At 38.3% G+C, this 17,067-nt stretch overlaps 1 protein-coding gene across 1 annotated transcript; it reads right to left on the bottom strand.

The window, feature by feature from the left end:
- Nucleotides 1-1,228: 1,228 nt before the first annotated feature.
- LOC103708875 lies at nucleotides 1,229-10,931 on the bottom strand. Its single transcript, XM_008793974.3, has 4 exons — nucleotides 10,532-10,931; nucleotides 9,384-9,576; nucleotides 8,685-8,760; nucleotides 1,229-1,727 (listed from the first exon to the last, which is right to left on the bottom strand). The coding sequence occupies exons 1-4, from the start codon at nucleotides 10,824-10,826 to the stop codon at nucleotides 1,587-1,589; spliced, it is 705 nt and encodes a 234-aa protein (XP_008792196.2). The 5' UTR covers nucleotides 10,827-10,931; the 3' UTR covers nucleotides 1,229-1,586.
- Between the last annotated feature and the right edge of the window lie 6,136 nt (nucleotides 10,932-17,067).

The raw sequence follows: 17,067 nt of genomic DNA on the forward strand, positions 1-17,067 counted from the left end.
CATTCTAATGTTGCAGATTAGCTATTCCCCATCTAAGTAACCAAGCAAGATGGGTTTGCCCTTTGACATGGATTAACGTATAAAAAGTTATCACATGCATCAAAGGCTCCTGTATGGATAACGAATTGACTAGAGTATTTCTTGATGACTCCCATTCTTGATTCTTTGTGACCCCATACACCATTGATTGCTTGCTGGCCCCCTCTTTGTGTCACATCTTCATGCGGGGACCAACCACATGGATGATGGATTGATGATATATTTTGTTTTCTTATTGAGTGAGGGAAGATTTAACATCATTCTGCTAATCTAGGCTCATATTAGTTTAAGAATGAGGTGAAAGTGCCCCTCATAATCATCCACTCGCCCCCACACTAATATCTTTTCAAACTTTTTCTTTTTTTCCTTAAAAAAAAATCCTCGATTCGACTTCTATGCTCAAATTCCATTGTTGGCCAGAGTCTTGGTGGCTTGTTTTCACTTTGCTGCCTCATTACTCATTCCCAATGTTTTAGTGCAAGTTCTTCCGAGAAACAAATATATTTTAGTGTAAGTTGGCCTTACTCTTCTTTTGTAATTTGCACTGCCGCACTAGGTAGAATTGGGCTACAAGTAACAAGATTGAGCCTTAACATTACCACCCTTTGACATCCGAGGACAGGGGGCCAATAATTGTTTCCTTTAGTCCTTGGGAGAGACGCGGGGTGGTTGGGAGTAGCTAAAGGCACTTTATGAAAGTCTTCGGTTCCTCCATTTTGATGATATGAAAAGATTTGGGTGGGAAACCACCACCTTTCAGCTTCCGGATGCTCTACAGAACCATCAGAAGAAATTACAATCTGGGGAGGGAGGCAGATGGGTCGTCAGGTGGACCCGAAGCAGAGCAGACCCGGAAATTGAGATCAAGATGTTGGGTTCCGGGAGCCAGCACGGTTTCCAAATTAAAACATGCTAACCAAACAGGTTGGGAATTAGATGGATCCCGTAAAAATTGAACCCGGTTTGATTAATTTATCACCTGGCAAAGATTAGTTGAAAATTCGAGTCTTAGAATCTTAAGACACATCCCCCATACCTACCACATTGTGGTTCCGATCCAAGTCCTCGACCCAAAGTCAGTACAGGTCGGGATCTGGATCAAGCTAGATCCAAGCCCTGTTTCATACCTAACATTACATGTCTTCCATTCCCATGGACCCAGGTAGGACAATCCCCAATAATATGGTACTGAGTCAAGAAAAGAAATAGAGCTGATTCATATTTTTGTATAAGGCTAAAGTACAGATTAGTAATTGCAAGGTCACTGAACTCCGCTAGTTTTACATTCACAGAAGTACAATCGATAGGTAAGTGATTGGTACACTGGCCAGTTTTACATTCGGAAGGCAACCAAAATCTTGCCAAGATTCCCAGTTGCCGCTCATGTGGTCATATCACTGTACATGGTTCCCCTGGGTTAGCATTCTGCAAGTATCCTACTCTATAGTCGAATTCCTAAGTAGGCGTATGCTCCGCTGCCATTCCAGTCGCTCTCTGAGACAACCACCTCAGACAGTTTAAAGGTATCCATATATCCAACGCAGACTCTATTCAAGTTCGCTCTCTGACACAACCTCCTCAGGCAGTTCAAAGGCATCGATCTCTGCAAAGTAAGCTTTCTGATTCTCAATAAAATCTTGAGGCAGTATCGGTTTGCAGATGGCTTCAGGCATTGTGTAGCGCCGCTTCTGTGAATATATCAAACAAGGAGAAATATTTAATACCATGATAAGTTCCAGATAGCAGTAATGAATCCACCACAAACCGTGATTCAAGTAGAGAGAACTCATGCAAGTTGGACAGCATAAAAAAAAGTGAGTGATATATAGAGAAGAATAACGAATTCTGTAAGTTTATGAGAAGATCCAAAAATTAATACTTCAATCGCAACAAGAATATAATAAATATTCTGCAGACATTACAACCAAAAATACACCAATCTAAGCACTTGCACCCCACCTCATGTAAAGGAAGCATAATATCATTCCACAATACTCAGCTGCCTCATTCTCAACTAAAAGCATCCAAGTCCTGCTTCATACTGTTAACCATTGAGCAAGCCCAATTTATGGGGAAAAATCAACCAATTTATTTCACTTTACAATTTATTCTACAATTTTCCCAATTAACTATTAATTTAATATTTAGAAAAACAAACTGGCCGCGCAAGCTCTTAGATAGGAAAAAAATGAAAACGCATGTGTTTGCTAAAATATTCTGGCAAAAAAGGATGGTGAAAAACAAATTCAGATAAACCATCATGAGACAGATCAACGTAGTGAGTAAAAAATAAATAAAATTTCAAACCACAAACAAATGAATAATATCTCGCCATGCCAACAAAGATACAAAAAGCATGTTCTATAATGTTTATCTTCCCCCTCCAAATAATTGGCAATTAATATACTAAACCTAGAGAAGAAACATGAGATATCTACAAATTCAGAAGCATATCATAAATCATGTAACCAAACAGTTAACATAGAGAACTAAAGGTGTATTATTGGCTTCCAACCTACAGTTCACTTGACTTGCATTTTCAGTATCCGGGTGAAACACCACCAGTTCTACCTAGGCTTGAAATTCTTGCCCCAACATCAATTAGGGACAACTACAGACCTTGTGTAATAACCCCGAATTTTAGGGCTCGTGGGCCGGCCCAAAGTGGCCAGGCCCAACCCAATCCCATGCGCCTAGCCCAGCCTATGGGCTTGTGGGCCACGCCAAATAGGCCGAGCCGAACTCAGCATGCGCTCAACATGCGTGGCAGGGGAGGGAGACTCCCGATCAGAGTCTTCCTCTTCCCCTGCTCCGTTTTCCCCCAATTCCTCCGGAGAAGAGGAGTCTAGGATGATCTCGGCTTACTATGTTCGAACCAATCTTCACCTACAAAAAGGGCCTCTTCCCCTCTCCTTTGGCATCATCTTTGGAGGTTTTCCATTAGAGATCTCTAAGCTTCCCGTGGGAGGAATTCAGAGCTTCCACCGTCGGGCCGACCGGAGGAGCTCGCCGGATGCAAGATGAGCTCCCTCTCCTACTCTTCGATCTTTAGGCCACTGTTCCCTTGGAATCCGGTCGGCAACCTGCCGGATTGATGTGAAAACCAAACTCCCCTGTTTTGATGCATTTTCCTCTTCCGATTCGGCCAGCCATCGCTGATCATGGGCGCTACCGGCACCACTTTGGGCCACGACCGCTACGGTCGCCGGCCACAGACGGCTACTGCCGTCGAGCATCCTCCCTTCAGGAAGAAAGAAGAAGAGGGAGGGAGAGCCTTCCTTTCCTTGTCTCTCTCTCCTCTCTCCTCTCTCCTCTCTCTTGGTTTCTCTCTCTTGATTTCTCACTTTCTCTCTCTAGTTTCTCTCTCTACCGGACTTTCTCTCGCTACTGGACTTTCTCTCTCTATCTGGATTGTTTCTCTGTTGTTTCTAACTCTTCACATGGTTTTACGAACCCAACAAGAGGGTCCAGATGTTTTTATTGTAGACCCCAATAGAAGGTTCTGGACCAGTGTCGTTGCAGCCACCCATCACGCTAGCCTTATCCTGACCCTCGCCGAGTACCATTGAACTATATTATTATGAATATCTATTGTGTTACATGTACCGTAATCTGATTCTGGTTTCATGATTCGGCTGGTTAGACTGGCCAGAGCGGACCGACCTGGATTGTCGGACGTTGTTACCTAGTCGACCCTATCCATCCTACACCCGATTGTTGTCAGCCATCATTGGACCCGTTATTAATAACCCTTGATTTATTCCCTTGATTTAATATATCATTCTTGATTAGATATATTGGTTTACGTTGTGTTGACCGATTCGAACAATTGGGTGTTATGATCTAGCTAGCCTTGTATAACTTCCTATACGAATCTATTTTTACAGCCAGCCCTGATTTTGTATGGGGATACAATCATTCTAGCAAAAAAAGCCCAACGAGATCTTATACTCTAGTTTCTCTCTCTTTCTATTTTCTTCTCCTGGTATTTTCTCTCTCTAGCTTGATCTGAGAAAATTTTGGCTAAAAGGGCTCGGAGGATAGTCCTAGATTACTACGTGATGGTAGACTCTTTAGTGGATCAATAGAAAGTTTTAGGTTGTCGAATACTTCGGATAATTTTTGATGTTGACTTGATTTTGTAAAAGAACAATCTTTTGGACAAGAGGACAATTGAGCAGAGTTCTGCGCACCCCGGTTCGTAAATCATGGTAGTCTGTCTGGGTTGTCGGCAAAGAGATAAGAATCCTTGTACATCGACCTACATGATATAGATATTTTTATACCTATATATGTATGATATCCTAATGATCTAAATAAGTAAAAAAGCAAAAATAATTTTATGATGGTTTCTATATTAAATTGTATTTTGATCAAGTATGCTTGTGATTGATGGTATGATGGATGCATATATGAGCATAACTTATATTTGCATAATCGGACTAATGGATGTGGTGCTCTGTACTAACCATGATATTATTGGTTGCCCTGTCACGGGCTATAAACGTGACTGTGATTAGTCTAAAGCTAAAAATAAAGTTAAAAAAAAATTGATGTATGGATGTGAACTTGATTAAATGAACAAGGACTTTGGGCCCGTCTCGTTATCATTGGTTTGCCCCATCACAGGCTAGAAATGTGATACTATTGGTTTGCCCTGTCATACGCTAAAAATATGAAACTATTGTTTGCCTCGTCACATGCTGAAAATGTGAAACTATTGTTTGCCTCGTCACAGGCTGAAAATATGAAACTACTGTTTGCCCCGTCACAGGCTGAAAATATGAAACTACTGTATGGCCCGTCACAGGCTGGAAATGTGAAACTATTGTTTGCCCTGCCACAGGCTGAAAATGTGAAACTACTGTTTGCCCCGTCACAGGCTAGAAATATGAAACTATTGTTTACCCCGTCACACGCTGAAAATGTGATACTGCCGATTGCCCCGTCACAGGCTGAAAATGTGATACTATTGGTTGCCCTATCACGGGCTGAAAACATGATTGGGATTTGGCCCAAAGTCGAAAAGATAATTGATTTGGATCAAGTTAAAAAAAATGAAAAGAAAAGCATTGAAAACATTAATGAAGATTTATGAGATATCATATGCTATATCACTCTTGAGGGGCTGAATTTCTATTAATATTTAATGTACATATTTATATTGATTATTAGAACATTATTGATAGTCGGTTTGTGATTTCATAAAATGTGCAACGATTTCTTGCGGTTTTCAAACTTATATTATTACTGTGTTGGTGTAGATGTGTAAAGATTCTTACTGAGCTGTAAAGCTCACCACCCCTTCTTTCTCTTTTTCAAAGTTGCAGGTTGCATAGTACATGACTACGGTTGAGATCACATGTAAAGGGATGATTAGATAGAGCATCACTGATACTGGTTCGATGATCAAATCTTGTAATTGGATCAACTTTATTGTCTGGTATGGATTGAGTTGGATTTATCTATTTTGATTAATTAATTAATTGTGCAGTTATCGGATTTTGTTTATCTTAAGCCTTGCATAAACTTTAGGGCACTGCTCTAGGGCTCATGCGGCCATATCGTATACGGGACCCGAGTGCTGGGTTCGGGGGTGACACCTTGTCCTGATCATCCGACCCAGAACAGCTTAAATACATGATATAGCTGGGAATACGTAAAGGCAACCCAGGCAATGCTCTGAATAGGAATGCTTTGCCTGTACATATGTTTGGCAAAATAAAGATTCATAAAGCCGAGAGCAGAACGTGGGGACAAGCCTTGGTAGTTATGGCTATGGGATATTGTCTTTTCAGTTATTTATCCAAGCTTAGCTAGTAGTTTCCTAAAGCATTGAAGGATCAAAGTGGCAAGGCCCATTCAAGCAAATCTTAGGCCATCCAATGCTCAGCTCAATGTCAGTTTTGAAAGTTGGGTCCTACCTTCAACTGAAAGTGCATGCCTAGATTGCCCAAGAATAAGATTAGGCAAGAGAATGCCGGCTGGGCCAATAACAACCTCTCTTCCAACTAGGTCCAGACTGCCGGCGCGCATCCCCATGTAGAATAAAGACCCCCCATGTAGAAGAAACTAACCATAGCATAAGCAGAATGCACAACATATACATCACCAATCTATCTTATGGATTACTTTCTTGTAACTACATATTATATTTAAAAATAATAAGCATGACTACTTATCTGCAATTTGATTTTTAACAAGATTTTAAGCTATTTTTTCCCGATTCTAAATGAGGGCTTGCCCTCTGGAAAACTCACAAATCATCAAAAAATCAAATGGAGATCCACTAATATTTCTAGGGCAAAAAAAAAGGAAGAGATATGCTTCCAGCGGAAGTTTCAAAAGGAGCTAATTATTGTTATGATTTACTAAATGTTTCCTCGTCAAATGTAGCTAGTAGGGTGCATTGATTTCACAAAGAAATATATGCACATTATTTTGCTCAACAGGTCCCGGGCAATGAAGAACCTTTGCTAACTTCAAGCTATTTAACAGATAATAATCACAGTTATCAAGATTAGTATGCCACTCTATGCCATGCAACATGGACTGTGCCAGTGCCTGACAAACACATGGCACGGCTGAGTGCCCAGCACAAAACCAAGGGAACCTGCATCTATGCGTGCCAAGCACTGGCACAGCATGGAATGGCACGTGCTATGTCAATTCTGCCAGGCCATCACTGCATTGGCAAATGTTAATGATTGTTATCTTTCTATTAAAAAAATTGTAAATCTATCATAAAGGTAGTTAATTAGAAGCACATATCAAAACACTCTATAGATATGAAATATCTATTTTTTTTGATTTAGTTTCAAACTTAACTCTTTAAAATAAGTGCTCATGTCAAGAAAAATACTTTGAAATAAAGGTCAGTGCAGCATTGCATGAAGAAACAATCTTAAATCTGAGTTTAGCAAAGATATATACTGCAAATTATGAATGGCACCACTAAGTATCATAGAACATCAACAACAAAGGAAATGAACTGTACAGCAGAATAAAAAGATGATAGTGGGAGTTAGAATCTTAGCTGCACCAATAAGAACAAACTTGCATTGCACAATGTGGCCAAGCAAATTACTTATGAAAACTCTTGAGTTATCTATCCAATGTATGCTAGAATTTACTACGACAAAAAATTAAAGGGTTTTGAAGTTCACCTTTTGAGCCAACATTATGCTTTCTTGACAATAGGGCCCATGCCTGGTGTGGCGTCTTATTATCTTGCTATAGCAGCCGAAATCATGATAAATGAATATCATAGACTCTTGATTGATGTCGTTTCACAATTTTATGCATATCATGGTGAACAAAGAAATCCTACTGAGCTTTAGTTTGAGAGCAAAAACAACATTGATGGTTCAGGATGAAGCAGACAGAGGATTTACTTGACTAAACAAATCCATGCATTGATGGAATCACATTTGTAACCAAGTCAACACATTTGTTTTTGACCCATTCCACTACAAAAGAGATTGAGATATCCAGCTGCAAGTGAATGGTTCAGATCCAACTGCTATTGAGCTAAAATGCACGTGATTTATCCAGTTCAAGAGTACCTCATTATCCACATTGCGCTTAGGTTTGTCAAGCAATTTCAAGTAGTTTATAAATAAATAGAACTTGTCACAATCATATAGGTTGAATTATGCATGATTTTGACAAAGATCTAATATTTCAAAATAGCTGCACTTAATTGTTGTCTTCAAATTTTTGGTTGTTGCAGAAAATTTATTTATAATAACATAATCGTATATAGAACATTATATACAGATACAATCACTTGCTTATGCATGCATTTCTGTAAATCCTAAAATGCCAAAATGTATACATTTTACAATTTTTCATGTTGGATTTTTTTTATACACTTCAATGAACATATGACAATTTATGTATAATTTTATTAATAGAAAAGGACTTCTCCAGCTACTGTAAACTTTCTTTAAGGCCTCTATTTTGATGCATTTCATGACAATGTAACATCCAGCGAGTCATGCTTTGTCTTTGTTAATGACGCATGGTTTGTTGATTACATTAACTTTCAGTAGCCAATGGCGCATCCATTACATAACATGAATCTGAAAGTTGTAACATGTCAAGAAAGGATTACAGTGCCAGTCTCAGATAAATATATTAATAATCAAAAGGCTTGAAAATTCTTTCTCATGGCTGAGTCTCTTAATGTGCAATTACATAAATCCTTTCCCAAGAGGGATTTCAATGAACAACCACACACAAGAAGCCTACCATGCAAACAAAGAACAACAAATTGCAAATTCTTGGACCTCAACAGAACTTACTATAGGAATGTAAAGTTTGTTTATCGACCTTAAGCAACCAAACAAGCAAAGAGAACCAAAATAGCTTTTCCTATGCATGCCGTCCAACTGGCCTTGATATCTAATAGACTTTTCTATTCCTTGAAAGAAAGAACATCCAGGATTCTTGCCTGAGGATCTTATCGAAGCAGCCGTCCCTTAGGTAAACATGAATGGATTTTGAAGCAGTTGCCATAGATTCAAATATTCATAGATGTGTTTAAAACATTGGTACACTGATTGTATAAGATACAATTACGAAAACTAGCATTATGCATGTCAAAAAAGACACTGATGAAGGGTAAGAAAGTTTAGACAAACCTTTTTGGCTTTTTGATAAGGAACTGAAAATGCTTTAGGGTGATCAACTTTGTCATTGTCCAACACCAGTTTTCCCCTAGTAGAAAGATATGAACCATATCATATAATATAAATATGACTGCATGGAAATTTATTTAAAAAAGAAGACATGTTTGGTATAAACATCTTTTTGTCAAGCATAGCTTTCGTGTATACTAACTTGTAACACCTCCAGTTTCTCATCCAGAAAACACACACAACAAACAGACATTGAGGAAAAGAGTATAGGTAATGTTCCGGTTAATTAAGTTTAAATGCTAACATATATACTATAGGTAGAATTTTTCCTTGAGCATGTAACAACCCAGTCTAACATGAACCAATCATTCTTATGCAATAGCTTGTGACTGCCATGCCGGTACCATTCTCAAGCTCCCATCATAACACAATACAATATCAGCTATAAGACGCAATAATACACGCATACGTATAAGAGATGGCTAAAGTACAACAGTTTGGATTGATCCTGGACTCCAATCCTACCAGTTCTCTCACTTCACGCACGCACAGACATGCATGCATGCGCACACACAGACATGCATGCATGTGCGCACATGGACATATACATAACCTAGCATGAACCATTAGCACGAGAATAAATTATAAAATAAAAACTTCAGAATAACCTTTTTTTTTAAAAAAAAAGAACATATTACATACTTTATACTTCTACTCCTTCCTACTGGTGGACAACTCGATGTAGTGGAGGGTACAGCCTTTTCCTTACACCTTCTTCCTGCTTCTTTTTCCTGGCATTTTCTTCCAGCTTCTTTTTCCTTACACCTTCTTTCGGCAGTTCGTTGTGTGTAAACTATATAATGCTCTGATTTGTCAGGTTGAGCAACATCATCAACTGCAAAACATAAATTCAGAAGTCTATGAAAACACAGTTACTAATCCTCGAATAGCAACAAAAGCAAAAAATAGTCCAAAAAGTCAATTGTTTACGGCTCAGATTATAAACAATTATTTCCTTAAAAAAATTATGAACAATTCCATGAGTTAACAAACATTAGTGAACTCTCATTATTCTAGAACCATCTGCAATGTCACAACATGCATGAAAAAACAATCACATCAAGTAGTGATTAAGAACAAGAGGAAAAAGATACTACAGTCATGGGTTTCCCAAAAAAAACAGAATTCTGCCAAGCATCCTAAGCAGTGGGATTACTTAAAAGTTAAAACCCTAAGGAACTCAAGGAATAGGACAGGGCATATAATACTACAAAATGCAATACCATAATTTCATATATCCTGGAGGTACATAAATAAGAATGTACATTCTAAGTCCACTCATAACACAACCTTCAATGGAATTCCTCTATGGACCCGATAACTGGCAAAACTTAACTCTACGGACAATACTGCAATTTCCCAAAGAGCACAAATTATACAACTTTATTGTCTACTTCTCCAAGAACTGTTATTTTAATTTCCTAGGAACAACAGATGCACCATCAGCCATTACTGACCATAGACAAACCACCAAAAATGTAAATACGCAACCTTGGCTGGAATCCTATCAATCCAATCTCAGTTTCTAAGCCTCTAAAGAACCTAAAATATGCGATTAATCTGTTTGCAGACTAAAGAATTTCTTGACATCGACGGCATCTACAGCCAATATCTATTTCCTCGGCATCTGAAGTAGGGTTAACTGTCGCGGAACCACCAAACCCTGGATTTCACGGCACAAGTCCAGAAACCCAGGACCACTATAAATTGAAGAAGTTCCCAACAAATCTACAAGCCCTAGCATTCTAAAAGTTTCAAAAATCGAAACAACACGGGAAAGGAGAACTCACCGGAATCCAAGAAGGTTTCCCTCGATCTAGGAGAGGGTGCGGCGACAATTTGAACTCCATGGTCGTCGGGGCCACCGGAATTGAACCCGGAGTTGGATCTGGCAGGGGTCTCGTCGGGGTTCGAGGATTGGGGCGGTGTCGGGTCGGAGGATTGGGGTTTTGGCTTCCGCTTGGGAATGGGATTGGGTTTGAGAGAAGCGGCATGGGAGGAGGAGAGGGAACGGGTGGTGTTGGTGAGGTCGAAGAGGGGTTTTCGCTTGAGATTTCTCCTCCTCTGGGATCCATGGCTTTCCATTAAGGAAAAATGGGTTCTTGGTTAGTAGCCTGAGCCTCACATGGGAAGCCGAATCCGGTTGAAGCCAAAGAGCGGGAATTTGGCGAGGAGACAGGAAACTAGATGGGGGGGGGGGGGGGGGGGGGGGGGAGGAAAAGGCGAAGGGAAGGGGATAAGATCATAAGAACGAGAATTAAGCACGTAGGGCTTTGAGTTTCGTGCAAGTTTTCTTGATCACTTATAAGCATGCCGCTGAATAACATGGCCGGCTTTGAGATTGATGCATGGGATATCTGAACGTAGTGCTAACGCTGAGGTATCAGCTTTGTCATTAGAGATCAAGAGGTCAAACTAGTGGCGGTTGGGGGTCGACACATCTTCAACCAGTCTGTCGATAGTACTGAGCTGAAAGCAGCATGAAAAGGAGTATACCATGCGAGACGGGTGCTGGGGGTCGACTGCCTTATCATTGAGGGAGATTCTGCCACGGTGATCCAAAGAATCCAAAGGACTAGAGGCGCTGATGGGGGACTACGACTGCTTCACAACATTCACCGTCTGCTAGGTGAATGCATCTCCTATCGGGCCTCTCATGTCTACAGAGAAGGTAATAGTACAACAGATTGGGTGGCCTCCTATGCAGCTCATCATTCAGGCGACTTCATCTGGGTGGACCAGGCTTTTGTCCTATCTTCTTTGCAGCCTATTTTACTTTCTGACTTTTTAGGCACTGCTCATACCTGTTGTGTGAGCCGCCGATATACTTAAAGAGAGAGAGAGAGAGTGCCAGATTGCCATAATTTTAGGGCAGAACGCCACCAACCAACCATAGACACATGTTTGGAGGGCTACAAAAACGAATGGTTGTAACTTATGATGGATGATGTCCATGGCCATACACATGGTATAGAAAATAATTTTTGGTCATTCGCTCTCTCTTTGAATGATGTATCAAGTGATCCTTTTATTTTTCTTTTTTTTCTTTAAATTTATTGATCCTAAAATTCATTTGGTAGATGCTTTTATACAACATCTAGAATCTCTTTTCACACAATAAAATTTACATAGTACACGTGTAGCATAATCAAATCATGTTACCCCTCAACAAATGAAATCAATTGGATATATGCTGATATCTTATAATTTAGGAGATCCATATCAGTCATCAAAACCATCTTATTCCAAAATAAATACAACACAAAGAATAAAGTATCATTATACCATGTTGTATGCACTAAATGGATTCAACACTAATTTATGGATATTCTCGAATACGTAACTTGCAGCCAAAGGTGGATATATAAGGTCTACCTCTCAACAAAAGAATATGTAAATGATAGAGTTAAATAAAAAATAATAATGTGTATGTGATAAAATTTGGTTGTGGTTCTGTAAAAAAAAATTGTACTCTAAGCACATTATTGTCTTAGTGTATTCAGGGTTAACAACATTTTATCCCATGTGTTATGCAACAAATAAGAGTGGGACACGTATATAAAATATTAAGTAACAATTTTAGTAGTATTTTTGAGTTATCAGAACATTGCTCATGATTTTGTTCGAGATCATTAATCTCTTATTGTATATAGATATTATATTTTAACTAACTAAACTCTTTGGTGAATGGTTTCCTATTTTAAATCTTATCTTCTTTTTTTTCTCTAGAAAATTTTCTAATATAGAAAGTCTGTTGGGAAATTGCCTTTTTGAATGCTTTGATAAACAGATGTGTAGGACTTTCTATCCACCAATTATTTACTACTTTGCATCTAAAACACTTTTCTTGAGTGCTTTCCTATATTAAAATCCCTAGAAAAAATTACAAATAGAGAAAAATATTGAGAAATTGCTTTCCGAATGCTTCGATAAAGTAGGCTTTCTATCCACCAATTGTTTAGCTTACATCTAAGAGATACTCTCTTGAGATATATCACTATCTTAGGTCACCTTTTTTTCTCGAAAAAAGGAAATCCTGTATGGCTAAAATATATGGTTAAAATAATACACAAAGATATAGAGGGAGAAGAGAGGGGGTGGACTACTTGGCCGTCGTCACGATGTGGGTAGTGTGGTCGGATGTAACAATGTGCAAATAGTTGCTTTGTACCTTGGTTGAACCCAAACTCCTACTTATGTTTTGTTTTCTTAGCGTAGTCTTATTTTTTTACTTATGAATTGGGATTGTTTGTGAGGGATGAGGTCAGGAACCACCCCTTATTCTTGCCTCTTTTAGTTTGTCCCTTAAGCCGCTTGGTTTACTTTAGAGTGAACGTATATCACTTTTTTTTATATTTGTTTCGTATTATTTCATTTTATCTTAATAAATGATAATCATTTAGCAATTGTTTGCACACAAAAAAAGTCGCCATATATATGGGATAAGACAAATTAATTAAGACCAGGTAGAAAGAAACTGATAAAACCCTAGTGTAGTGGTCTTTATTTCATTTTAAATATCCGAGTTGTTGGAGAATATATTTCATAGTGTATCAACTTTTGATTGCACTCCTCACTTGTTAGGTTTATTGACATGTTAGTAACAATATCCGAGTTGTTGGAAAAAAACAGGCTAGCACTATGACAAAGAATACCATTCTACTCGTTGTTTGATGCTGTACAATATATTATTTTTAAGATTTGTCCTAAGATATAACCTGTGTGATGCAAGGGATGCAGTTTTTTCTTCTTTTTTTCAGCTATTTTTAAAATTAAAATATAAAATAGATATAATAAAATAGATAATAGAAATAGAATAGAATATAGTAGATATAAGATCCAAATTATTTTTTTAAAACAAGTTTTTGATGCTAATATGATAATATACTATCACTACATAAAAGTTTTAGTAGTATATATCTTTCTATCAATATAGAAAAATAATATATTATTATAAAATAAAAAAGTATTGCATATAAGAGATATTGAAATACAATATAATGAGGCCATTAGTAGCTACACTTTTACTTTTAAATAAGATCACGATCATAAATATAAAATAGTAATTAATAAAATATCAATATAATCTAATAGCCCATGCGAGATGTTAGCTGGATATACTGCAAATAAAAAGTATATTTCATTAATATCAACATACACCAAGCAAATATAATTATTAACAATATCATTAATTTATGTATTAATTTAATTTAGAACCATATTAAATAACTTCCTATTTGTTATCCAAAATAAAAGTTGTATGATGATGTTATTAGTACCGGCATCCACGCATAGCAAATGGAGAGCTATATATATATATATATATTTGAGTTCGAATCTCAATGAAACCACCAAATTGATGGAGATTCACGGTCCCAAACCGTACATTAGGCCCTTGCCACCGCTCCTTGGCTTCACGCCTTGACGAGTTGCTGCCTTTGATCGATTTATAGGTAACGTTCGTGGATCTGAATCTCCTTTCTGCTGTAGAATTCTAGACTATTCGTAGGAATTACTGGTTGCAGCTTATCCCAATGCCTAGATCTAGTTGAATCACTCGCTCAGAAAAGAAAAGGAACAATAAAAGCAAACAACTAATGATTCGATTCCAATTTGAAGAATAAAGAACAAAATAAAAGGATAAATCTAATAAGAAATTGTAAGGATGTCAAGGAATTGATCATTGTTCTTTTTTTTTGAGAGAGTCGACCGTAAAGCTTGGAAGACACTTGTGCCTATTTTTGGTATTTAGATCTTTGTTCTAGAACTTGGGCTAATAAGGGATACATCAATTTCTTATTAGATTATTGGGCTAGTAAGAGATGTACGCATGTGTGTGTGTATGTATGTATACATATATTTTAGAATGGTTATCTCCGGACAATTTCATCCCATCCCATGTCATGTCCCTCACAAAAAAATCCCCGGACCGCATTGCATGACTTTTAACCTCAAAAATGTGTATTTTATCTCGACTTTGCAGTGGGTTGTCAGCCGCATTTCCCATAAAAAACACTCATAACTTGCGGTAGATTAGGGTTAATTAATTTATCCCCCACGTCGAGGAAGCTGGAACTCCACAAAGAAAACCACGTGCCTCCTGCCCATAAGTTTGGCAAGCCAGTGGGTCTCCTGCGGCAAAACAATGAGACCCTCCCTGTGACAAAGAAAAAAATCCCCCACGTTATGGCCAAACCAGCAGCGGCCCAGTCTCGCTCGAACCCATCGAAATCTACCATAAGAAAGTTTCGCCAACTTTCCAGCAACTCCCTCGGTTTGCCTCCCCTCCCACGCCTCAGGCAAGACCAAAGAAAAGAAAACAAAGGCTGCCTGTGGTTTCTGTCGCTGTTCCCAGGTTTGCAACTGAAACCAGGGGGCACCCTCAGCCTTATAAGAAGCACCCCCACCATCCTCTCACAATATATTCCTCAGCTCTCACTCAAAGTCTCCAAGCTTACAGTGATTGCAATTGTTCTTCCACCGTTTGTTGTGCCAGTATAACAGAGAGAACGGTTGGTACAAGATGAGTTCTTTGCAGGCTTGGGTTGCTGAGCACAAGCTCACTAGCGTGGGTAAGTACTCAACCTCTCTCAAAGAAAGAATTATTGAAAAGTTTTTCAGTTCTTTCTAATTTTTCATTGGTTGATTGATTGATTCTTCAAAGTACTGTACATAAATAAATCGATCAAAAAATTGTTCAATAATCAAATTAATAATTTTGTTGCAAAATTTACGAACTAAGCATAACATTTTTGTGACTTATTCACGAGATACTATATACTGAATGCTCGTTAGTGCTGTTTTTTTCTTTTGTTTATTAGTTACTACCCTTTCTCTTCCCAATTTTTTATATAAATAAATTCAGAAAATTATAGTCTATATTTCTATATCTTTATTATGTATTTCAAAGTTTAGCTGTCATTTTTTTTCTAAACTTCTGAAAAATTCATCGGATACATATATTTTTTAAAGAACCTATTGGCATTTGTTCCTGAGCACCGAACTTAATTATGACCATGCTCTCAAATAGTTGCGAGTATTATATATCTACTTCAAAGCATTGTTTTTAATGGGAATTCTCTTACGATTTTCTTCAGGAGCGCTCTGGGCGTCTGCCATTGGAGCCTCACTGGCTTACACTCGCAAGAGGGCTCCGCTTGCTAAGCCCAGCCTTCGGCTTATACACGCGAGGTAACATTTAGCGAGCTACTGTTTGCTAATTAGTTTGATGCCTCTGAGTTTGGGGCTCTAATACAAAGCTTGGTGTGGTGGATTATAGGATGCATGCCCAGGCTCTGACGCTGGCGGTGCTCTCGGGTGCTGCTACACTACTACGACGCCAAGCACGCCATTGATGACGACGAAAAAGTTTCTCCCACCACCCTTGTTTAGATAAGTTCAAGGGCTTATAATATGTCCGTTACTTTGTTAACTGGCAATGGCCATAAGAGTGAGAAGTAATGATGTTGTTGAGGGGGTTAGACTGCTACTCTCGATATCTTGCCCATTTGTACTTGGTATACATGGACTACGTTATGCGATTTTGAGCATACATATGAAAAATTTCAATCTCGTATGATCTTTTCTGTGACAAGTTTCTCCGCCTGGTGTGATCAAACTTAATGCTTTTATCAGGGTGTTGAAAATCTGAGAGTGGAAAAAAAAAAATTCCTTCATTGATGGATGAAGTGATCAGGCGGATACCTTGAGCATCATCAAGCGTAAAATATAGCAGTTTGCCGACTTCTCCATGCGGAAAGCGTGCATAGGGTTCGTGTTCATGTGCATAGAACGGAACGGAGGATGCATTTACCTAAATATCTTCTGTTTGATTAAGCTAATCAACCAAAGTAATCACATGCTATCAATCATCTATTGGACCACCCGTGTTTGTTATACTATGATAATTTGGCTAATAACATCACATTGTTCTTCAAAATGACTGGCTTGTCGCGTAAAGTTCTTTGGCCAATCTAACGTGACAAATCTTATTTTGAGTTGGACTAAGTTGGCAGAGGTTAGGGGTTATACCTTCATATTGGGCTTAAAAGTCTGCCTCTTGCTTTTGGGATTACTTAGCCCATATCCTAAGTAACTTGGATCAATCAATTCCATGGCAAATTGGTCAACCCTTGGCTTAATAAGATTCTTATGTTTTAGGTGAAGATGTAGTCCATAAACATCGAGCGGCGAATAATGCAGTGGACTGAATTATATCTTTTGTCATCTAGGAGAATACTTTGCCTAACTCTGCTCAGTTTTGAGATATTTTTTCCGAAGCCTATGATTGTATATACACTAGATTGATTTGATGTAACTGGTCAAA

Source organism: Phoenix dactylifera, chromosome 12 (genome assembly GCF_009389715.1).
Source record: "Phoenix dactylifera cultivar Barhee BC4 chromosome 12, palm_55x_up_171113_PBpolish2nd_filt_p, whole genome shotgun sequence".
NCBI lineage: Eukaryota > Viridiplantae > Streptophyta > Magnoliopsida > Arecales > Arecaceae > Phoenix > Phoenix dactylifera.

Coding starts and splice junctions, on each gene's coding strand:
- LOC103708875 (XM_008793974.3), bottom strand. CDS start 10,826: ATGGAAAGCCATGGATCCCAGAGGAGGAGAAATCTCAAGCGAAAACCC. Junction 8,761..9,383: donor GGAAGGAGTAGAAGTATAAA/GTATGTAATATG, acceptor TCTTTCTACTAG/GGGAAAACTGGTGTTGGACA. Junction 1,728..8,684: donor CTTATCAAAAAGCCAAAAAG/GTTTGTCTAAAC, acceptor ATATATTCACAG/AAGCGGCGCTACACAATGCC.